General features: G+C 40.5%; 1 protein-coding gene across 11 annotated transcripts in view; it reads right to left on the bottom strand.

The window, feature by feature from the left end:
- Positions 1–25,560, bottom strand: part of LOC117256774 (calcium-dependent secretion activator 1) — a 101,046-nt gene that overhangs the window by 47,615 nt on the left and 27,871 nt on the right. For all 11 annotated transcript variants that reach the window (XM_078168959.1, XM_078168925.1, XM_078168951.1 and 8 more), the window contains exons 3-6: positions 23,147–23,479; positions 9,741–9,821; positions 9,218–9,451; positions 6,550–6,671 (exon numbers count right to left, since the gene is read on the bottom strand). In XM_078168959.1, the coding sequence (XP_078025085.1) occupies positions 6,550–6,671; positions 9,218–9,451; positions 9,741–9,821; positions 23,147–23,479 (770 nt within the window). The remainder of the gene's footprint in view (positions 1–6,549; positions 6,672–9,217; positions 9,452–9,740; positions 9,822–23,146; positions 23,480–25,560) is intronic.

The following is a 25,560-nucleotide window of genomic DNA, read 5'->3' as shown; positions in this document are numbered from 1 at the left end:
TAGGGACCCTGAATTCTGATTTATCTACCATTGGTCCAAGAAGAACTGTAGGCTGAAAGATGGGCAAAGTAACACAATTGTTAGCAACAAAGTTTGGCGCCGCCATCGTGAGGATTTGCCACCGTCATTGATTGGCTCACATTTGCTAGTCTCACTGCTGTTGGTTTGTTTTTTGTTCCCACATTAATTGGTATATAAATACCATGGGTTCAGGCAGGTAGGTCAAATTCCAAAGAAGTTTTTAATAACTTACAGAAACATGGTGTCTCTCTTCATCTCTGTCTCTCCCTCCCAGTCCCTCCCTCTTCTTCCCTCCCTTCTCTCAACCAACACACTTAATACCACACACCAGTGACCTCAACCCTTGCCTCGCTCCTTATAATTGTGCTACTATCATGCATAAAGTTGGCAGTTTGCGGGTCAGGTTGGGTTTGGATCGATTAAAGTATTAACCCCAATATGCATCAATTCAGTGGACATCACCTAACCCTCGTAACTAAAAGAAACTTAGATTCTAAAAAGAAGAATTTTGGAAAATACCCACCTGATAAGTCTAACTCAGACTACTAAAGCCTCACAGCGTTGGTTGAACTTTAATTTTTACATAGAAACAAGGCTGATTTTGTCCCCCAACTTTCCATTGAAATTCCATTGAGGAAGGATCACTTTGTGGCCAGTATGGACAGGAGGAATGATTAAAGCGGCCAAAAGTGCTTTTAATGTTCATATAGGCATGTGAAGATTGTAAAAAGAAAGACTCAAAAAATGGGCACCCATCCTTTAGGAGCAAACTAATAATATGTTCTAAACCTAATCACCAGCTTCACCTCCACACGCCCAAATGGATTAAACGAAACAAAAACGCAGGGAAAATGCAGTTTCCAGTAATCATGTTACACAACATAACTGGGCTTGTATATGTTGCTTCTCACTGCCAGCCCGGGCTGCCAACATGTTATGCAGTCCTGCGCAGCCATAGCAACATGATATAAATGCCTGAATTCTCTCTCTCTGTAGCAATGTATGGAGGACATGGTGTCAATTTCCAGCCTTGGAAAGCCATTTTCCTTGTAACCATTTCTAACATTCATAATTAAATGCAACTTAATGTACACAAAGGCGCCGCAGCTCCAACATGCGCAGAGCAGAGAAGCTGCTGAGTGACAGCGTGGAGCTGGTGGTGGTGAGCTGTGTTGATTGCAGACGGAAGCATTGTGCTGGCAGGAAGGTGACCTTGTGGATCAATCTAAGGTTTATTAATGGATGTGACAGTGCTGTGCTCCAACAGCTCTTAAATATAAGAAACTATGTGTGTACTCTAGTAGGGCAAATGAAAAAATAAACAGCAGAATTACAACAGACAATAACAAGATAATAATTGTTGTTGCAACATTAATAATATCAAGTATCACTTAAGAGTGAAATCACAATAGTAAGTTGAGTGTCAGTCTGAGCAACGTAAGTAATTACTGTATGCAAATAACCTGCAGTAGTATGTACATATATGCATGTATTTCATATGCGCTTTTGTGTGTTTCTTCTGTGTGTACATACCCACAGAAACACACACGCACACACATTACCCTCGCCTTGTTCTCCTCTAATCCCCTCTCTCATTCATGTCCCTCCATCTCTCTCATACTCTCTTCATAAAATGGCTCTTGAATTAGGGAGATCAGAAGAAGACATGTGGGGCTTAAAATAGCTCGTATTTGCATGAATGTTTCATAGACATTTTCCCCTGTATCTTGTGCTGTGTGCAATACTGGTTAATTACATGGACAAAAAAGGTAGGTATAATTATCAGAAGATATATTTGCCTTCACCAGGGCACCGTCATCGTTGTGAATCTGATCTAGAATAACATGAAGTTTTCAGGGTTCCTACATCGTTTCCTTTCAAGTATTCTCAAGGTGCATTTTCCAGCACCTTACAGCTGAGGTAATTTACATATTTATATACAGTACACTCATACTCAGTGGCCACTTTATTAGGTATACCTGTACAAACTAGTACAGGAGCCTTTAGTATTATTCAGGCCAAGGACCCCTTTGCTGAAAGAAAAATGTATATTGGATTGTTGCAATAATAATTAACATACATTTGCAAGAAGCAAGCATATTTGTCCACTCCCATGTTGATAAGAGTATTAAAAACTTGAATAACATCCCTTTAAGATACTTTTAGAACAGATAAAAAATGTGTGATTAATTTGCGATTAATGACGAGTTAACTATGGACAGTCATGCGATTAATTGAGACTAAATATTTGAATCAACTGACAGCCCTAATATTTATACATCATGTTTGTTTCTGAGGTGGACGGCATTTCAAGTCTCTCACTCGAAATGACACAAAACGATCCATTGTGGCTCACAAGAACGTGCGTACACTTGAAATAATGATACAGCTTGGCCACTATGTTTCAATAGTACATAACTGTTAATTAAATAGTTTCCTCGCCGTTATCGACAGGTGCCGCACAGTGATTTAGCATTAGCTAGCTAACATGATTACACAAGGATTAATTGGTAACAGCCTAACCCTCAATATTGTTTTTTATGTGTATTTTAAAATTTTAAAAATAAATTAATTAAACCTCAGTTAAATTACCAAACAATATTTTGGCGGTAACTCTGAGGACCCCCAACCGGTCTCAGACCCCCTGTTGAAGACCAAGGATCTCTTACAACCCGATACAACCATTCTGCCATTAAGTTTACTTTTATGATGCCTGTAAAGTTTTTTTTGGCACTTTCATAGGAAAATAAAGCTGAGTCTGTAGGTTACATTTCTACATCAGTTAAGCGTTGGCACCTTAGTGAGCTACTAGCTGGCGAGCTATGTCTATGTGCTACATTTTCAGTTGCTAGAAGGGACTAGCATTACCGTTAACATTGTTAGTTATGTCACTTAAGGGTAATGTTAGCTGTTACATTGCATTCACCATGAATTAACATGCCACAACTGACATGCAATACTTGTCCTATCATACTGTATCACCACATATAATTTATTAGCCTGCAAACTTGACGGCTAAAGACCCTTATACTGGAATTAGTGTGACATCCCAAGATGTTGGGGGAAAAGGAATGTGTACAGTGCCAAATCTTGAATGAGCTTCCGTTTTTTATTCTTTCTGGTTAATTTCACAACCTTGACATACATTTTGATTGAAGAATATTAAGGACAACATTGCATTCAATTATTCTGAAACCCTCTCTGGTGATTCCAAGGCAAGATATTGGAGAAAATTTGCCTTGATCAGCCTTGAATCATTCAGCCTTGAATCATTCAGCCTTAAATCATTCAGCCTTAACTTCACATGACACCACTGCCTTTTCACTAGCTTAAAAAAAGTATGAGTAGAGCACTTTAAAATCTGCCATGCCTGGGCTTATAATGACCGCTGCTGCTTTTTGAGCAGCTCCCTGCACTGCTACAAACTGTACAGGAAGTGATCTTTCCCCACGCCATAGTCACATAGCAGCAACAGACTGGAAGTTTACTTTGAGAATTGCAGACTAGCTAACTAGTCAACTCCTTACTACAGCTCAGGGGGGACTTACCATTAGGCAAAACTAGGTGGTTGCCTGGGGCCCCAAGTTTCTGAGGGCCCCATAAAACTCCTCATACACTTATGGTTAGAATTTTTACTTGAGAAAAGAGGTAGTGGTGTGCTCAAGGAGCCATATTGTCCAAAAACTCAAAGAAAAATGCAGGTGCTCTTGAAGAAGAGGGCTCAAAATCTTACCAAGGACGAAAAAACAAACTTCAGGCACTCTTGCATGGAGCAGGGAAAGAAAAAGGGTAGCTTGATTACTTCATTAAAAGCCTTTATTTTATTATAGCTTTTACAAAGACACTTAAAAACACCTTTTTAAGTGTCTTTGTACAATAAGGATTGAAAACAGGGATGAATAAAAGGATCTGGAGGGCCCCATGCCTGTCTTTGCCTTGGGTCCCAAAATGACTAAATCCGCCCCTGCTACAGCTTACATTTTGTGTGGCTCAATAGCACAGACTCTACCATGGTGAAAGGCTGCAAATTTTGCAGGCTTTACAGATGGCAGCTCAAGAATTTAGTCATCATTTCAACCATGATTTGTATCTTTCATTTTCAAGCCAGCGCTCACTGAAATGACAGCAACCTCCCGGCCAGTAAGCGTCTGCTAAACTCCTACTGTAACATCAGAGGGCAAACATCAAAAAAAGATCACACATGCAGAATGGCAAGCGAGGCTCAAATAGAGTTGTCTTGTAAGAGAGGTAAAAGCAGTTAGGCATTCTCTGACATATTTTATACCTTCATCTAAAAAGCAGAGGATTGGGTCATATAGTATTTTTTTATGAAAGTAATGCAATAACAGTTTTAAGCACTTTAGTCAAAATCCAAGTGCTTTTCAAACCTTGCAAACACTGTTTTAAAGTATTATTTTAGGATACGTGCAAACCACCAAGCCCCGAGGGAAGGAAGGAAATTTACAAACATGCCATTTCATTTCATACTTGACATACTATGGGATTACACAATGAATTTTCACAACGTGGTCGGCTGAGTCAGAAATCACACAGTCAAATAGGTTTTTGGGTTCAGCTGTGAATCATAAATGACTCAAGCAGCTCTAGCAAAACAGAGACAGTAAAGGTTTCAGTTTTCCCACAGGTTTTGGGGGGGGTTCACAGAACAACACTACATTTTCATTAAACTTATACTCCGCTAAATGCAGGCTCTGGTAAAGGTGTATGTCGACTGCAGGAGCAGACTATGCTGCTCTGGACCAGATAATTGATACATTTCAAAGAAATAAAGAAGTAAAGTGAAGTTTTGCTCAGCTGCACAGTCCCATTTATTTTTAAATACAGTGTCTCACATGCAAAGTGCTTCCGAGATTGAATGACGCATCAGAGAACACAATGGAGAGCACTGGAAATGTCTTTCTACAACTGAAAAACCCACTGAGATGCAGTTTGGCAATGTCGGCCTGCTCTATTTTCGAGCAAGTGGATTTCACTCAGGATATCTGAGCGATTCACTGGAGGCAGCAAAGATCAATAAAGGAGCGGGGCAGAGTCTCAACAGTGTGAGTTTAAAATGAAGAGCATTCAATTATTGAATTCAAATTTTTGAAAGGACATTTTCCCTTTGGATGAATGAAATAATTAAAAAGAAAATATATGTGAAAATATATTCTGATACATACAAGGTCAATTTTGCCTGCCTACAAAATAATAAAGACACAGCAAATGTGACCTTCTACAGACTACTTTTTGAATTACTGTGACTGCCAAACAGTTTACTTTCACTATCAGATTTGAATGAATGCACCTGATACTGGATGCTACGCTGAAGTGACCTTTTCATGTTTTAAAGGTTCCATTTATAAAATTAACAGAGCGAAGTCAGAACGACAGAAGTAAAGGCATTTTTTAATTCTGACATAATTAATTTGATTCAGAACTGGCTTATGTGTTTAATCATGGCTGCCAACACAAACATAAATAGATATTATTGCAATCGAACGATGACATGGATAAACTGCGGGGCTTTTCACATTTTTCCTCATGGGATTCAGTTTGACTCTACATGGATATAGTTTTAATCGCAATACTCAAAACAGTTTTTGTCTTATCTATATGAAACAGCAGTGCTGTACAATCAGCATTAGACAGCTTTTGTATTTGATTTTGATATTTTAGCTGCAAAGAGCAGCTCTATAGCTCACTCCATCCGTTAGTCGGTCCACAAAAATTTCCCCAATGTTTGGTGACCTTAGTTTTTGTGGCCTGATATCAGACCAAATCGTCAGCTTGATACACTCCTTTTCTATTGTCAATGTGACATTGCGAATGTTCTAACTGTTTATGTCTGGGAAGAGGGTTTGATTTTCCGTACCCAATCACTAGAGAGCAACGTATCTGCCTGAATCCAACGTCATTTTGAGTACACACAAATGCATAGCCAAAGACTAAAACAAACTACGATGTCGGGTGATACTGAAAAGACATGTTGATTTAGAACAGCCTCCATAGCAGTGTCTTGCCTATAGCAATCACTATTGTTATTATCAAGCCTCATTGGCTCTGGCGCACTGCTTGACAACAGCTTGACAACGGCATGAATTCCTTCTGTGGTGCTGATTGGTTGATCTATTTTTATTTCAACCCAAAACTGCTGTTTTATGTCTTGATCCTAGACGAATCAGTCAACTCAAACTGGAACTCAGTGGAGTGGTTGGATTTAGAGGTCTGGACCCAGACAACAGTTTTGCCCTAGGAGGCTGAAACTTGGCATGGAGATCAAGTGCATGTGTGTGAGGGTGTGTGTATGTGTTCATAACATGATCTATCGCAAAAAAAAGGCATATCATTTCCAAACAGATTCACAGACTTGCCCAAGATTTGGTGGAAAGATTGGTCATGACCTAAAGGACAGCTGATTGACTGTTCATGCCAATTGAACATACATGGTCGCAGCTATTGCCCTGTTCAAGCTTGTTATAACACAAGTGTGCATGAATGTGTGCACATGCATGCTCAGGCCCTTACGTTGGCTTGGATGCTTCTGCTTGGTCGGTCTGGAGTTTCTCGCCTCCCTCCACCTCCATGGTGCAGTAGACAATCCTGTTCGGAGCCAGAGACTTCAGCCCCTGCACTTCCATGATCACCACCTGAGAAGCACAGACACCTCAGTGAAGGTTGCAGACAGACGACGAGTGATTCATCTCTCGAAACAGGTCATAGAACAAAAAGTCAACAGCAGATGTGAAGGCGGAAAATCCTTCGAGTTTGATAGATATTTCAGAAATACTATCCCAGCCACGATCACCATTCACACTTGAAGCTGGTGCTTTCATATTAGCAGATTTTCTCCTAGAACAGCCCATAAAAATTACAGCCATCCTTCCTGTAAAGTACAACTTTCTATCACTGAAACTGCTCATGGGCATAATCGTATATGTAGTCTTTAATCGCTCAGTGAATACAACGTAGTACTAACAGTGCCAGAGGTAACTCCTATATTACAGCAGTAAATTCCTAGTGGGACAACCAAAGGCAGAAATATGTGCTGTCAGGATAATACATCCACTTTGAATGAAAGCATCCACTAGATCCACAGATGTCTCTGTATCTTTAATCACTCAGTAGGCCCCTATGGTTGAAAACATTACATTATTTTTTATGTAAATGGAAGTCTGTCGAAAGACTGGGGATGAGACGATATCCAATTTTATTGTGGATTGAGATTAAAAGAAAAAAAAAAGCACATACACCATTAGTTGATTGTGGTGAATTTACATTATCAGGAACATCGTATCGTATCCAGCAGCACCCAATGAGACTGCTGAGCAACCAACAATAAAAGAGACTCTGCAGAAACAGGTTGCACCAATTTAAAAAAATGTAAAATATCTTAATCAAGCACTGGCATTTTTCATACTGAAAGATAAATGCCATTTGAAGTAGAAAAGCCTGGCTTCTTAGGATTGTTTGATTTCACTACAATGATGTTCTTTAAAAAAGATGTTTGTCCTATCTAGGGTTGCATCTGTGCGAGATTTTCAAGGTACAATAACCGTCTCAGAAAATACCATGGTTTCACAGTATTACAGAATTTATCTTATCAACAGTCAGAATGACTGATAATTATTTAAGCAAGGACAATAGTGAAATAAAATTTTCACATGCCTGCAAAAGACCACTGTTTTAATGCATTAAAGAAGATTAAGTTTGCAGATGCTGGAAGTTGGCTGGTGCACGGAGCTAAGAAGGTTGTCTGGTTACACCTGCCCATCTGGGTGGGGCTCCCACAAGGCATAGAATGACTGCCTCTCTAGTCAGTCACTCTCTCAGCTGGGCCTGCTGCATGCTCCTCAGCCTTTGTTCTTTGTTTGGTTTGCTGCACCACCCAACACTCACTACACTATATTTTCACTCATCTACACACATCCTACATGACTGAATCCTTTCTCACTTACACAATCCACCAGTTGTTTAATATGTTTATTAGTTCAATGTAAATAAATATTTTTTTTTTCCATTGATATATCAGCGTGTGGTTTCCGTTTTGTTGCCAGCCATGAGCCAGGCAGTAACACTGGGGTAGAGTGTGTACCATTAAGGATGGATCTTAACAGCATCGGCCCACGTTTGAGTCCAGCCTAGGGCCCTTTGCTGCATGTCCCCCCCTCTGTCTCCCCTTTTATAACTCTCTACTTACTATCACAAAGCATAAAAATGCCCACAAACTATCTCAAAGAAAAATTCTAATAAAATAAAATCAAACAAAAAAAATAGATATGCATGTATAGCTGATAAGAAATCAACTGCTGTATTTCTAAAATGATTCAAATAGCATTTCATTTTTTTCCACTATCCAAAAGTGTTGTAAAAAGGACTACAAACATAATCTTTGAACATCATGGCCATACTAATATTTCCCTGTTTTCATCCACAGGGAACAACAATGCTAAAGGACTGTATTACAGCTGATTCCAACTAGATTCTCTAAAGATTTCCCAGTTTGTTGCTGAGGGATTTCTGGCAGCTGCTGCAGCCAAACACTTAGAAAGTAAACAGACTTGGGAAAAAAATAAAGGCTTTACCCAAGCACTATGAAATCACCGTCTCCCACAGATAACTTATTGCTGCTATTGTAAAAATTGAGGTCAGCATCCGAATTCCATATAGGTGTGCCCACCTCTGTGCGAAGCAGGAGAAAAAACAGTGTCTCATTCTTTGCACATTATGTACTTCCTGATTCTGAAATAGCACTGCATCATAAGGAATGAGGTGCGATTGCTCCCTGTTCTGTGGTGATAACTCATCTCAGACAAGCTGATAACAAGATGAGTCACGTTCCCCATTAAGGAGCAGGTAAAAAGGTTTATGTGTGTGCATGTGTGTGTGTGTGTGTGTGTGTGTGCGTGAGGCTGTTCTTCACATAGCGTCTGTTCAATCCCCTGAACAGGTCTGCTGTGTGTTTCTATACTTAGTCTTGAGCAGACAAGTAGTCAACGACAGCTCTGATTTATCAGATCTGGTTAAGGCAGGTGTAGTTTCTCATTGCGTTTAGGTATTCTAATGAAATAATATTTGCGCCATCTGGCTATAGTTAGACATCCTGAGATATGAGTCAAAATGATCATAACTTTGTGAGTTTTCACATACATTTGATTATACAGTCATATCTAGCCTCATTCCGACTGCACCGTACCTCCAAAGTGAAGGAGAGAACCACATCAGACTTGGACAGCGTGTTCTCGTCCTCCTGGCCCATGTCAATGATGGAGGTATTGTGCCCCCGTTTCAGCTTCTGGAGTTTGAACTCCCCTCCCTTGGACACGGGCATGCTCTCCAGATTGGCCATCAGCTGATTCACTGAGGACTTGAGCTCCTCGATGTACATGGCCTCCATCTCTTTAGACACAAATTTGGGGAACTTTCCACCCTGTTGACAAAACAGAGAAGAGTCAGCAAACAATGAAGTAAGTGTTGGCGTTTCCGAAACTGCAGAAAACATAAAAGCAAGATGGGTGTAGGTGTTTCTTATTCTGATGATGGATACCTAATTTAGCATGAAAGAAATATAGTAAGATTTGCTCTTTGAAAGAGTACAATCATCTCACCTGTGGGTGTAAGCTCCCGCTGTGATGTTTACACAAGTTACACCTTACTAATGACATATTAACCACATAACAGAGCATATTAAAGAGCACCCCCCGCTGAGGCTGACTCACCCTGGCAATCTGGTCCGCCATCTGAAGACGGCCATCAAGCTCTCTTCTGATCTGCGCAGCCTGCTCATCCAGGTTGTCCAGCTATTGATAAAAAGAGAAAAGCAGGTCAGTGAGGTCACACTGAATAGTGCAATACTTTCATACAGCCAGGGGTCGGAGTCAAAGGTCACCTCCATCTTCCCAGCATCAATTACCACAAAGGATGAGAAATTGGAGAAATCCTTTCATACGACACACAGGCTACTATATGTAATTTGCATAAATTATTGATAACATGTAATCATACATTGCAGAATTTTGATGAGATGTACTTTTACACTTGCAATTTGCATTCAATCACTCAGTGCATGCTGAGATAACAACCGGCCCCTTGTGACCTGTCGGGACATATTGTGCCATCAGTTTTATGCTATTCCACTGATCAAGTGTTGGTGGTGACCATAGACTGTAAAAACGGTGGTGACGCACAAATAAGTGGAGCAATGAACCATTAAGGCAGAGAAGAAGAAGACTATGTATTTTAAAAACAGGCTTTACGCACGTTTTATGGGGTATAAAATGCATTTGAAGCAGCAGAATGGGCTAAGCTGCCTTTTTTTATTCCATGCATTCTTTGTCCTTGTCAAAACCTGCTCCCTGCATTACCAACAATGCAACTTGACCACCAAGACCTTGGTCAGAGATTCGTTTGTGTTATGCTAATAGTGGCTAACATGGCCAGTGTAACCTCGCACCACTTGCCTCAAGCAGAGATGAGGAGCAGGCAACAGAGGTCTGCAAAGCTCACTTACTTCCAACTCCACGCCTTTTATTTTCTTTTTCAAACTTACTCTCCAGCCCCAACTGACATCGACTCGAGTAAGATCACTCGAGGCAATTTATCAGACTTCGTGCAGCTCCTTCTGGAACCACAAAAGGCTTTAAACAACTTTTTTCCACATATGCAGTAGTATTCCCCAAGACCTCTAAACAGACCTTGGTGTGTAAATTCATTGGAGTTCCCCTTTACTGATAACTGTAAAGTGTAGCGGGATTTAAAGGACAGAAATCTAAGCTAGACCAAATGTAGGTTGAAACAAATGTGACCACGCCATCCAAATTTGCTTACTGAGATTAGTAATGTTGACAAATGGTATGCAGTCAGCATAAAAAGGCTAATTAGAGCTCCAGTATGTCCTATTGGGCTGCAATCATAGCAGCATGGTGTGGCAGTGAACATGAATAGATGAAAATCAAAAGGAAATTCATCAGTCCCTCACAGGAAACATGCTGCCATCACCATAGAGACCGTGAATGGACCAATGTTTGAGGAGAGGTCTTTTTGAAAGTGTCAAGTGTTTGGAATTATTTTCTTTTCTTGTTGATTTCAATCAGCAGAACAAAAAAAATTCAACTCTCTGAGCCAGTCGAGCTGAAAATGGGCTGTAAAAAACGAAAGATCATAGGACAGTGAAATACATATATGGTGATACAGAAAAGCTTTGACTCAAATAAGCTGGTCCAAAATGTTTTGGCCTGTTAAGAGAAAAACTGGTAGTAATGTAATATCTTTAAAATGTTTGAAAACTTCCTGCATTGGACAACATCAGCTCCAGGCAAATATCCCTGACATCTGTTAGCCTAGTTTTTGCCCTGAAGTAATGAAAAGCTAAGAAATTCTTGGCTCCCTCACATCAATAATGAATGGGAGTTTTATATTAGCTGACACAAGGAAATAGACGAGAGGGCTGATGTCTCTCTCCTGCGCTCTGCCTCTGTATGCTTCACTTCGTCCGTTATTCTCTCAGCCAAAACGGCTCATTCTTGTCAAATGTGATGTTGTGACTCACCAGTCACCACCATTTCCTCCATGAGGACGGGAGCCTAATTGAGACATAGTATCTGCAGCACGGTTGTACCTGGGGAGTCGCAAACCTCTCCACACAGCGGTGTCGCGCGAGTTCCCAGTGAAAAATAAAATCTACCTCGTCTCACCCGGGTGTTGTTATATTGCAAAATCCTTGAGTTTTACACACAGATGCTGTATTTTAACACGGGGGGGGAATACGATGCTATAGTTTCTTATGGAGGACATATTCCAGTTTTTCCTTTTTATAGTGGGCGCATGACAAAGTGAATATTTGGAATAAAAATGTGTCAGCTTGTCAAAGGAGCATATTTCAATGGAAACTTGCAATTTGTTTGCAACAGGACCAGCTGTAAAAAACATGTTTATTTGACAATTTTATTTCTGAAAGCCTCCCACTTCATAGAATTTATGTGTTTTTTCTGTTTAGATTTGATCACTTTCTAACTTTCTAGAATGCTCACACAGCAAGATGTTAGAGCTAGGCGATAAATCTACTTTATCATTATTTGAATTTATGGATTCTATGGATCACTTTAACTCGGGTGATCCCATAGGTGACAGTAGGGTTGCAACGGTATACCAATCTCAAGTTATACCATGACCTGTAAATTGATGGATGTCATGCCACATACATTTGCTTACCTACGATATCAAAAAATAAAATGCGACTGAATGGAAAATCTCACCTTTATTTTACTTATTTTCAAAATGGAGACGGTTTACATATTTCTATTAAAACAATTGTTTCAAGTTTCAGTTACAGTAATAAAACATTTTTTCAAGCAAAAATAACCCCTCCATTTTCATTCCTTTAATGGCCATTCTGACTGATAGTAATAATAATTCTATAATATTGTGAAACTGCAATATTTTCTCGGACGATTATCGTACCATGAAAATCTCATACCGTTGCAACCCAGGTTCACAGTAACTCCCCGCCCCCCTTCTTTTCAGTCACAGGTAAAAGCATGACAGCATGTGCTATTAAAAATGAGGAGTTTGTTCCCAAAAACGACAGTGTCCTGGAAGTTGTTGGGTTGTGCAGTGTTCAACCTCGAGCAAACCATCGTCAGCTGTAGAGTTTGGCAAAGTCTATGGCAACTAAAGCAGCAGCATGACTAATTTATTCCAGCATCTCAAACAGAGGCACGAAGCTGAGAGGTAGAAGTGTGTGGCACTGTGAGCTGCACAAAACAGCGACAGCCCTTTAATGCTTGCCAAAAAAAAACAGGTGACATTAGCAGATTCCTACTGTACCCCATATGAGAAGGAGGGGTCCCACTGGCCATTACTGATGCAGTGGTGTTTCATATTGCCAAAAATATGGTGCCTGGATGTCTGGTTAAAATTAATTAAAATCATAAATAGGGTGTGGTGTGAGATTTTATTTTTAGTCCATATTGCTCATCCTTACAAGGTGCAGACCAGTGAGAGTTTCACTCACTGACTGTATAAAAATAATGGGTGTAGCTATCGTGATATCACCCACCTTGGTATTTTGAAGCCGGAAGTGAACATATTTGGAAGAGAGGGTGGAGCTGTGGAGGAGCAAGAGGTGGATCTGACTGAGAACCGGAGGACACTGCCGTGTTAGTGACTTGGCAATCACAAGGTTGCCACGCCCTAAAGCATACCCTGCTTTATCATCTATTTACTCTATATGGGGCTATGAATGACAAAATGAGCATCACACTGTATTGAAGAAGACTTAAAACTAGCCATAGAGACTTCAAACTTGTTAGGAAAATGTTGACTGAGGAAATAAATCAAGTGAAAGTATGGTCATTTTCTCAATGACTTCTATACAATTATTTTTGCAACCAGTGGAGTCTCCCCCTGCTGGCCATTAGAAAGAACACAGGTTTAAGGCACATCTGGCTTCACTTGTAGACCCGACGATACAAAATACAATTTTGATTAACCAGTACAAACGGTAAACTAGAATTAGAGCAATGTGGTTGTATGCCTCCGCAAACCAGTCAAGTTGCAGTTACAGTTTACATCCATGTCTTTCCAGACTCATGTGTCGGCATAACAGTTGGCAATGTTTCAAGTATGGATGTCGCTGCAAAGAAGCTACAAATTCTAAAACATGGATGCTTCACACACATTTTCAACCTGCCTGCACAGAAGATCTATATAATCAGCACAGTTTCAAGATGGACACCCAAGATTACTGTCACCAATTCAGCATCTGAATTGGTGACAAATGTCTCCCCTTCTGTTCCTGAGTTATGATGCTGAATAATGAACAGAAAAGTGTTTTTGCATAACGTTCTGATGTCACAGTGAAGTTGACCTTTTGGATTTAAATTATTAATTCTATTAGACATTTGTGTGACTGAGTCTAAATGGACGTTTGTGCCAAATTTGAAGAAATTCCCTTGAGGTGTACATGAGAACAGGACAGACGTATGGAAGGATGTACGGATGGACAACCCGAAAACTTAATGCCTCCGCCCATGGGTATTGCTCGCACGTAGGCATAAAAATGTTGCATCTTCATTTTTCAATAAAAAGCAGCATTATGGGTTTTGTTTTTCATCTATATTTCTCTTGTAAAATCCTTTTCCACTAAGAGTAAACACTGTATTTTGGCAAAACTATTTTTAAAATGATGGTAATGTCACGTTGTATTTGTATGGTGATCTGTAAGCCACATACCCGATCACCTGCCTGACTAAGCATCCTGTAGATAACAAAAGCACAACATACTTGAGAAGAATTAAATACTGAAGTTATGACTAACAACAGAATCATCTCCACAGAGCCGCATGGATTCTCCTACTGAGCACCTGATCTATTTGTGATTCAGTGCTCTAAACTCCTCTAGTCTCCTGCTGCTGGGACGCGTGCCAGAGCTGACCTCTCTGTGCCTTATGGTATTTCACCCACTCCTATTACATTAACAGGCCTTGTCTTTCAGGCTTTACCATATTGATTCTCTGCCCCTTCCAGCAATCCTTTTTAAGAGAGAATGAGCTGAAGTCACGGTGCAGCCGTTAACAGGAGGGGAGGGGGGGTGCGCAACCAAGAAGCACCGCACAGCTCGGACTGAGATCAAGTAACACACAGGACACGGATGAGAAGAAAGAGTGACACAGAAAAACGGGACGAGGAATTATGGGCATCTTGACCATGCAAACAGAAGAACACAAATTTTATAATCTTTTGCTTTCCTAAATCTAGATATTTTGCTGATATGGATTTTTCCTGCATTACCCACTTCTGCAATTGATTCTGTTCCCTGACGCACACATTAAAAAATGATGTCAGCCAGATGGCATCTTAAATGGAGGACAGTCAGTGTGAACCGTCAAGTCTAGTGTGTTACCAGCGCTGGCCACTAAACAGCCACCCTGCTACATAACCCAGAGTTCCTGTTTAGTAGAGCACATAATCAGACTTCGCCACCAGCTGCAGCAGAATGTCTGCACTTGCAGCACAGTAGAACCCAGCGCTGTTCTGCCACGCAGTGACACTTAAAACAGTGGTGAGCATCCTGTGGTAGAAGTCTCACACACAGGAGGGGTTTTTTTTCATTGTCATGTCCAATAGCAAAAAAAACAAACAGATTCACCCACAACCATAACTGTGACTGATACTGACTGCATTCCTGCCTGAGCTGTTCCTGAATGGCTCCTTTCCCCCCGCTGCTGCTGCTGCTGCTGGCAATCTGCGCTGCCTGTCAAAACACTCAAGAGCTCTGGGCACTATTGGACTGCGGTGCCAGCGACATCTGACTCGTGCAATCCCAAAAGAACTGTCACTGTCATGCCTGGAAATCCAGCAGCTTGGCTTGTCGGTGTCTGACGCTGCATTTTTACTGTCTCGTCTGTGTGCCTCCCCCTCCCACAAAACACAGCAGACCCAAAATCCATATGTCCAGGAAAATTCCCAAGACTGCAACACCTCAGCAAAAGTAGACACTGCAGCAGCAGATAATACTGGTCACTGTGACTATGTGCAGATTGCAGCTCGTCTGCAAAATGGCTAACATGAGAGGAGCGACTCTGAAGCATGTAATGTGAAGGGGGATGGGGCCGGTTTCTTCTATTACTCCCATCTTGCTCTTGACAGCAGTAAAAAGCAAAGATGGTAGGGGCAGTGGGAGGAAGTAGAGCTGGAGGTCAGTGTCCGTGTCAACTAATAGCCACCCCGTGCTGAGCCCCACAGCACCCCAATCTTATCAAGCCTACAACTACTCAAAGGTCACTGTTGTCAATGGCCCACAGGCTCGATATAGGTGGACAAGCAATCTCATATAAAATAAGACTGGCTAAAAGGTAAGTTTCACTCCATGTTACTGAAGCTGACAGCAGCACTGTGGCTAAATAAAGGTGACACTGCCTCAGTGTTAGCCAAGCTGACAGCAGGTTAAAGGTGATGAAGCAGAAGCAGGCGGGTAGTTAACAACACAGCTGATGACAGATTCCCAGGTGGATGCTGGGACATTAGCAGCAGATAGCACACCCGGCCAGGGGCGGTTTCTTGCAGAGAACAATGGCTGGGCGGACAGGGCTAGATTGGAGCTGGATGGGACCTGGAGGAGTTGAAGCAGCTGGTCTATATTTAGACTTGCTGTGTGTGACTATGTGTCTGTGTATGTGTGTGTTAAAAAAGTGTGCAGTGTGAAAGAAAGCCTCTTTTGTGTGACTGTAGCTACACACAAGGCATGCTAATTAGGAAATGTGCTAATGAGTGGACACTGAAGATAATTCTCCATCTCAACTTCTAACATCTTAATCAACTTAGAGAAATATTTCTTCAGTCTGGTGCAGAGATTTGGTTTATTCTGTCTTTTGATCTTGCTGACAGCAGAGCTAATCGCTTATTTTATATTAGATTACTAATGTGTAATGTGAAAGGGGTCGTTCAGAGGGGAAAATTATCACCTGGCTGTACAGTTCCCTCCAGCTCTACAGGACACTGTTTTGTTTCACAGCCCACAACTTTTCTGTTTTTATTCACTCTCACCAGCTTTCCAGATGACACTTGAAAAGATGGAGATTTTTTGTAGTGTAGCTCAGCTAGGACATCTCTATCAAGGACAAACTTTTTTATTTTTTTCCTCATAATAAACATTGTCCAGATTCCAAACCACGCGGGTGCAGTCAAGCTTCAACCTGCGTTTCAGCACCACTGCTTTTTCAGCTTAGAGGTGCCTGGGCAAGCATAGCAAATGCTTTCATCCTCTCCCAATCCTGTGTGCAGTGAAGAGGCTCCATTACGCAATTATATCAGCTAGAGGCTAAACCAGGAAGAGCTCAGGCCTCATTTCCCAACTAACAGTTGCTGACAAGACAAATTAAAGAGGAAGAGGAGGGGTCTCCTTCAAAGCCTGTAAGAGGCAAAGCTGATTTGAGTATAGTCTGTCAGGCTGGGGGGGGGGGCCCACAGGCCATGATTTACAGCTCAGTGGGGGGAAAGTCTCATTCTGATGTGCTTGTGCCTCACTTTCACTCCCAGGCTTCTGTAATTTAATCAGCCATTGGAGATTAGGGAATAGTTTTAGTTAGTGAGAGTCCGCTGGTGTGAATAAATATCAATGTTTTAAACACCTTCGCATGAGGATCTGTAAGCACTGTTAGCATTAATACAGCTGAAACAATTAATTAAGTGGTCAAATGACATTATTTAGGCTAATCAATTACTCTAATAATCATTTCTGTATTTTATTTTAGCAAAATGTCAAACATTGACTGTTTTTTGAGGATTTGCTGTTTTTCTTTGTCAGGCCTGATAAAGAACTGAGAATAACTGGGTTTTGGACCGCTAATTGAGGATATATTTGGCAAATTATTTGATAATAATTTTATATAGCTGTCAAAACAATTTCATACCCTAAAAAACAATTAGCCTATTTAGTCAGGTAGTTTAGCTAAAAGCAAATAAAACCTGTATTAATCATCATGTTTGACATGAACACCAAACAAATGGCTGTGAATGTAAAAGGCTAGCTCATAATGGGGGAAAAAAATCACAGAGAAATTGCACCATAAATGCAGTTATATGCAGCTTTTTAGCTTGTCTTAGCTTATTGTTTTGGTTTCACTTACTGTGAGACTGAGCCCAGGGTGTCTACAGGTATCTGACAGTTCAATTTAATGCTTTTAAGAGCCGTTCTCAAGACACCTTTTAACCAAATTGAGGAAAGATTTTTTTTAAGCATTGCAGGCAAGCAGTATATATGTGGTCTTGTGTAGAAGTAAGTGTTATGTAGGAATAGAATTAGAGTTAGAGTTAAGTCAATCTATATTTTTCCATCACTTAAGTGCAAGTATGAAGTAAAATGTCTGTGTTATAGTTCCTTAAAGATATGTTACATTAGAAATGTGGACTTTTACAAAGACAGGCTTCACTCATTTTCACAAAATAAATTTAAAAAATGAATGAAATCATATCAATTGTTTGTAGTAGTTAAGACCTCACAAACTCATATTAAAGACTATGACTAATGACTTTTAAGGCTTCATTGTTGTGACATTAAATTTTAGACATGTTAAGACTTTTTAAGGACCTGTGGACACCCTTTGAGACACTCTGATCAACCAAACAAGCTAATAAATCCACCACAGGCAAAGCTAGCAACTTGCTAGCTAACGTTAGCTAGAGAACAGCGACCTCATCACTCTCTAAGTTATGTTAGTTGGTCGCGCAGTGTTCCCAATGAAAAAACTTATGATGAAAAATATATGTTTATATGTTAATTTTACCTGTTATCCAGCACCAGGTTTAACAGGTATTACGTGTAGTATTATGAGGTTTACAGTCGGCCCGGAATTGAAGACGTACCCTGGAGTGACGCCAACGTCTGAGTCGAATGTTTTCAGCGAAGAAGAGAAAAGCGAGAAGAAGCGGCGCGCGCCTTGTGGAAATGTTGGATTTTAACGTTGGTCACGCCGCTAGCAAACGTTTTGTAATGCCGGAATGCGACAACACAAGGATGTATCGATGATGCAACCCGCCGCTCCATAACAGGTAAAACCGTAGTGTTTAGTGATAATCCCTACGGTTTGCGTACAGAACGCTGTCTAATTGCAGCACGGAGTAACGTACCGTGTGCAGATGTGGAACCTAAGGTAGGTTTCATGGACTTGTTGGAGAGCGAGGCCAAACCAGAGCTAAAATAAGCGTTTTAAATGTTAGACTTACATCCGCCAGACAGCCAGAATCACGACTCTGAATTCATGTTTATGTCGCTCCCTGTCTCCTGGATGCTGAAGTAGGAAGCTGTTGACTAAAGTCAACTCTAACAAGCTGGTAATACGTTAGCAGCTTTTTTAGCTGTTAGCTTGTGTTAGAGTTATTCTGTCCCCTAGTGGCCAAACAGCGATAATGCAGCATTGAGGGTATGGCAGCAGTAGTAGCAGCCTACTGTAAAACTGCAATAAACATATTTATACACAAAGCATGGTAGTTATTGGGCATTTTTGTGAAGCCAGTTGTGATAATTTTCAAATTATATTAATATTTTATACTGAAGAAATGCAGGCCTATGTAATGCCTCTTTACTTTATTGTAAAATGAGCAAGAGAATGATCTGAAGCAACCACTGTATCAAACAAAATAAAACATATCAACATTTCCTCCTGGAAAGCATCCACAAGATCATTTTGGGGAAATTCATATACTGAAGTTACTGTTTGTTTTTCTTCACTTTGTGTTTCATTGCTTACAGAGCACACAACAGCTGAGAAACTATTGTCAAAACATTGTAAATGTCACTCAGTCTCTGATGTGCTGCGTTCAGAGTGTGCTGTACTTTCAGCAAAATCTGTGTATAGTTATTTTGGTGAGAGGACTATACCAACTAAGAATAAAAACTGAATCACCACAGCCTGTTTTAAAACACACAAAAATGTCAATTGGGAAATGTTAGTATAGGCAACATTAAAAGTAAGGAGACGGCTGTATTAATATAGTTTACCAATTATGGTTTACAAAGCTGCTGTGCAACGTAGACACCAAACACATTTTCTTACAGTTGTTTGGTCATGCTTGGTGTCACCACAGCTAAATAGCCGTGCAGCCATCAGGGAGTCGAGCATGCTCAGAGTCTGGCTGGCACAGCCGCCGGCCGTACCAGTCTAATCAGTCTGTTAGTCATTTCCAGGGGCTGCTCTTGCTTCAGCATGAGACAGAAATAGACCAGTGCTTCCTTTTTACTATTTGGATGTAACTGCAAAAAAAATAAATAAAAAAAAAAAAATCCTGAGAGATAGCAGTTAAAAAAATGATGGCCTCTGAATCCCAGCCAATCCATGAAAACCTTTCATCAAATCCCAGCAGCCCTGAGCCCATGCTGACTGGATTGCTGTGTCTCCTTTTTAGTGAGGACTTTATCATTTAGTCGAGGCCAATATATGGCTGCTGGTTGCTTACTGACGAGATGTTCAAAGTCAACATCAGTGCAGTCTGATGTATTCATTAGAGCAGCAAACGAAACGAGAGGGAGAGGACTCTGAGAGCAGCGGGGATAAAAACACAAATTTAGACTCTCTAATGCAAATTTTGCACTATTTGTTCACACATACATGAATGATCAATCCAGATCTTTCCCTGTCCACATCAGTGACCTGAATCCATGTGCCATGTTTACCTCCCTATAACTGTCAGTGCTACACAACACTATGAAGCAGCACTCGCTCACACATCTCTGCAGCATATATGCCTTCATGTTGGTGTACTGTTGGATGTTCTATAGCTCTGTATTGTTCAGATTGGGATCTGTTCAGGGAAATGGCATTATGTTCTGCATGCAGATTCCTGACCAGATACTAACAGCTCTGCTGCCAGCACATTAAGAAAAACTAGGTTAAGCATCTTCAAAGGCTTGGGAAGAAAAATGCACAGTGGATTTGGAGGCTATGGCGATGTATTGCACCTCAGCATTAGAAGCATCTAACAAATGAACACTCTGCACAACAGAGCCCGTATTGATCTTTGCCGACGGAGACATTTGAAGAATACTGAACAATCTAATTTGTTTAACAGCACCTCATGCCATCTGCGCAGATTTATACCTAAGCAACTGTTGAAAGGAGGATGACACCTGGTCCAAAGAAATTCAGCATTTTAAAGCGCATTGGCTTCCAAGAGGAGGGTCCATTACATCTAAACGAAATTAAGAGGTTGGTTCTTTTTTTAATGCATTAAATGATGAGCAGATGTAAATGTGTCGGGGCCCTCCTCCAAATCCTGTCGTGATAAGACTTTTAATCAACCTCCTGAAGAAAAAATACATTAGTGCTGCTTTGGGCTTTCCCATAGAGAGCAGTAAAGCAGTAAAGACAGCAAGAGAAGGCGAGTTATGTCCGACATGAGTCCCCAGTGTCCACTATTATCTACCTGCAATCTCTACATATCTCCCCTCCAATGAAGTACTGCTGGCCTGGTGTCAGGAGATATATCTTGAGGGGACATATTTAGTTTTAAAATATGTCCATTGAACGCCACAACAATGGCATGTTGTCTAAGGCAAATACCAATGAATAAACACACACCTACAACCATTATCATTATTAATCTAGTCATTAGGTGTGCAGGATTTTGGTTACTGTTTGTAAAAATGCCCGTCAATGAAAGTAAAAGCCAACCCTTGATTCAATCTCCTTTGGTCCCCTCGCTATATTTGCCTTTTTTAGCGCTGTGTGCCTGCTACTTACAGTCTAACACCTGGTCACTGCCTTTTTGAAAAAGCCCCGACCTCACCAGAGCGATGTGGGGATACACATCCACAAACATCCCTAACTCAGAAAATTGAAAAAATCATAAAATACAGGCAGAGGGAAGAGCCTCTGCAGATAAATACATCGGCAAACACTTCTAGTGGGTCATAAGTGATTGCTGAGAGGGATTACTTCTGTATGAGTCTATCTGTTGCTTTTTGGGGAAATCCTTTGGGGTACATCTTTAAACTAAATGAAATGATAAAAGGGGGGATTATAGTTCAGCAGTTGTCTGATTAAACATCACATTTCATGGATTATTTCGATGTATTTTGCTAATCTGGTGATTCTATTTCCATAATCATGATGTCACACAGTTGTTTTATTATTATTCACACAAGTTTTTTCAGTCCATTGTCAGGTGTTTTTTGGAAGAACCAGGTGGCCCAAAAAGAGATTTTAGGTTCAACTCAAATGTTGGTCTGGGGTTAACTTGAGTTTAACACCAGGGCCGCAAACATGCCCATCACAAGTTTGGACAGGCCACAGTTAAAGTACTTGTATTTTTTTTTCTATCAAACAGTCCAAAACTCAAAGATCACATTCAAATTACAATGATGTAAAAAAAAAAAAGAAAAACAGCAAATCCTCATTTCAGAGAAGGAGCCAGCTAAATATTTGACATATTTTTCTTGATTAAAAGACATAAATGACTAAATCACTGTCAGAACTGTTGCAGATTAATTATCTTTTGAACAGCTAAGTTATTAATCGACCAAATGTGTTCAGCTCTTTAATCCATCCACTTCAACAAGATCATTACCACTACTATTGTAGGAAGAAAGACGATGTCCTGGTCTGTAACAACATGTAACTATATAACTGTAATAATAAGAAGGCACAATATTTACAACACTGGACATTCATGATGTATTCTGTAATTCACTGGTTCCCAACCTGGGGGTCTGGGCCCCCATTAGGGGTCACCAAAGCTTTGCAGGGATTTGGGAGGCCTTCTTGATTTTAAGAGGTGTACAAAAAGTTTTAAAAAAACAAAATATATGCAGTGAACCTATATCTCAGAATCTAATCAAGTTTAGATTATTATTAAAGATATAAAATCGAAAAAAAAAAAGTCACAGGAGAAGGGCACAGTAAAGACCTGAACAAAAGCTATAGTCACAAAGCCTTCACTCTGGATTTATTTCCTAAATATAAGGACACAAAGAATTTAAAAGTATTTCATTTTATAACACATATAAATCTATAAAAAAATAAGTATAAAAAAAGCCTTCACTCTCTGCAAAACAGCCTCATCCTGCGTTAGAAAAGTAGCAGTTAAAACAACCAAAGAGCTAATGGAAAAATGGCCAAGCACCAAGGAGTAGAAAACTCAGTTTGTCAAAAGAAAAGTCTATTAAGTATGTGTAATTATTAGAAATAAAATATATATGTAATATAGACAGACAATGGTAAAAAACACTTCTAAAAATACCACGAAAACTCAAGTGAGGCAGTATTCACAGGAAATAATCTGCTCAAATTCATCCAAATTGCTTGTTTTACACAAACTTACAGCAGTGATTGTTCACTATTTGGGTTGATTGTACAGTTTGTTAGTTGTTCTGTAGTGTTATTGTTATGCATTATGAAATAGCCACAAAAGGTCACTTAGTCCATTGTCAGTTTACTCAATGATTAAAAAGTGGTCTCTTAAGGAAAAGGTTGGAATCCAGTGCTGTAATTGATCTACAGTTTAGAACGATCTTATATGGGTGAAAGTAGTGATTATAATGGTGCCTCCACCCACACATTCACACACTCAGATATTTGGGCCAAGTGTGAAAACTTTCTGAGACGTGTCACGTGTGAGCTGAAGATCTTACCTGACAGGCTTGATAAAGCAGCTGGTGCTCAAACTTCTTGATGCCGAGGATATTCTGGAACATCTCGTACAGCTGGTCCTTGCTGAGGATCAGCTCGGAGGCCGCGCTAGCAGTCATGCGTTGCTGGGCCTTGCGTGGATCCTCGTCGCCACGGTAGATGGTGTCAAACTTGGCCATCCAGGAGCTGAGCACCGTCTCCTTGCTCAGACCATCGATCTCTGGAAGGCTGCGCACACGCTTCTCGATGTGCCTCTTGAACACTTCCCTGAAATCATTGGCCGAGAAGCCGCCGCTCTGGACCATCTTAGCCACGCGATCACTCTTCAGGAACACCTACATTGTGAGAGACCAGTGTCACTAACTGCATTATGTAAGAGACAGAGATCCATAAAAAGAAACTGTTTTATTTCAGATGATCAGTAATAATTTATAGTAGAGTGCACGGCATAGAAGAGCTTCTCTGTCACATCCTGTCTCGAACACTAAATGTCTGTCTTCATCAGCAAAGGGAAACTGTTCTTGTTAATTCTGAACTGACAAATCAGAGGCATATATGTAAAGCTGTGACTCAACAGGGCCAAAGCTACATTCTGTCTCCTGCTAATGACAGCCTAACAGGGACAGAGACAGGCGAGGCTATATTGTCACAGCATCAAGCGACGTAGCCATCAGAGCTGACTGCTTTGTCACTCTGACAGTTATATTTTGTTCTTAGCATCCATTATGGCTGAAAAACAGCGACTACTGTACTGAAACATTACAGCACTGCGGTACATTAGCCTTGTCATTTGTTGCATGTATCGGTGGATAACAAGGGTTTGTGGATTGAAATAACAAGATGTTGGTTTCCCATTTGCAGACCACAACATTTAGGATTTGTTTTTTGCCAAAGACGGCACACAAAGCAACCTGCGATTACAATTCAGCTAATAATAGAGGCCCTTGCTGTTTCAATAAGTATGCCACTTTAAGTGGATGAGAAAATTTGCATATTTTGAAATTAATTGTCTATTTTTCTTCAAGATAAAGTGAGAAAAGATTCACATATTGCCAACAGGGTGCTAAATAACATATTCTTTTACTCTGTACGTGCACATTATATTTACACAGTGCAAATATGAAAAAATTATAACTATTATTACAATAACACATCAAGACATAGCCCAATTGTCCTGAAAGCCACAATCACAGGTTGAAACACATGACTAAATGCATTTAAAAGACTCTTAATCATTGTCAGGTTAAGTATTAAAAGAGCCGTATGTAACATTTAGAGCATATCTGTTTTTCTACCAATATTAGCATGTGTATGCAGGTTTTTTAGACCCATTAACAAGAGGTGATAGATTTCGTTGCCAGTAGATCAGAACGTGTATACAGTTCTACAGTAGACAATTATGCCTTTCTGTTTTTGTACTGGTGTGTCACATTCAGTGTCACGGACAGGCCGGAAAACAGGTTTGTAAACAGTAGAAAGCAGCATGGAGGCCACTGAAAATCTGTTACTTGTCCAGTCTCCAATAATAGTTGATTATCGAGTGCTGCTTGGGCGGAGACGGATGGTATTTTGTAGCGGCCCCTCTTTCCATCGCGCTGACAAAGGGGCCAGTTGGAGCCAGAGCCAGTCGGAGCTGAAGTTGGAGCCAATAAATACGCATGACTACTGCAGAGTCATCTATCATGGGACTGAATGCCGATTCAAACGGTTCTCAACATGGAGGTGGATGAGGCAGCAGCTAGCAGCTAAGCTAACTCCATGAATAATGGCAACAGAGCAGAGCTGACAGAGCTAACATTGCTAACCTGGAGGGGGCAACCAGAAGGTAGGTGCAGTAAAAGTAGTAGCATTTAGCTGGCAAGTTGGGTACACACTTGCACTAACGTGCAGGTGCGGCCAAACCGTCTACTATAACAATGAACAGAGAAACTTGGACCCAACACACACACGCAGGACGCGGACGATGACTTCATTCTCTGCTCAGGACGCTATTACTCCACTATATCTTTATAGAAAAATAGTTGTCTGCTGCTGTATAAATGTTCTGAATGCCACAAAGAGCTCCTTTAAGCTTTAAATTATAATGTATTTCACATTAACATTAAATACATCACAAAATAAATACAATCCTTGGTTAGCTGACACATACAGGTCATCATTTAATTAACCTCCGCGCAAATCTATATATGTTTTTCCTGATGGCTCCCACCTCATACTTTCTCATAATGGCTATGCTTGCTTTTCCATCACAGATTTGGCCTTGAATGTATCCCACTATCTGCACTGCCTTTTGTACTGTATGCATGGTAATAATGACTTTTTCATCTGCGGATTGAAAAGTGAGGTTGGAAAAGATGGCTGTGTCAGCCACATGCTCTGACTCATAATCTGTGCAGTGAAAAGCTTCAGCCACCAT

This window comes from Epinephelus lanceolatus, chromosome 1 (genome assembly GCF_041903045.1).
Source record: "Epinephelus lanceolatus isolate andai-2023 chromosome 1, ASM4190304v1, whole genome shotgun sequence".
NCBI classification, from domain to species: domain Eukaryota; kingdom Metazoa; phylum Chordata; class Actinopteri; order Perciformes; family Serranidae; genus Epinephelus; species Epinephelus lanceolatus.
Note: the sequence above shows the minus strand (reverse complement) of the source record. Positions and strands in the feature narration are given on the sequence as shown.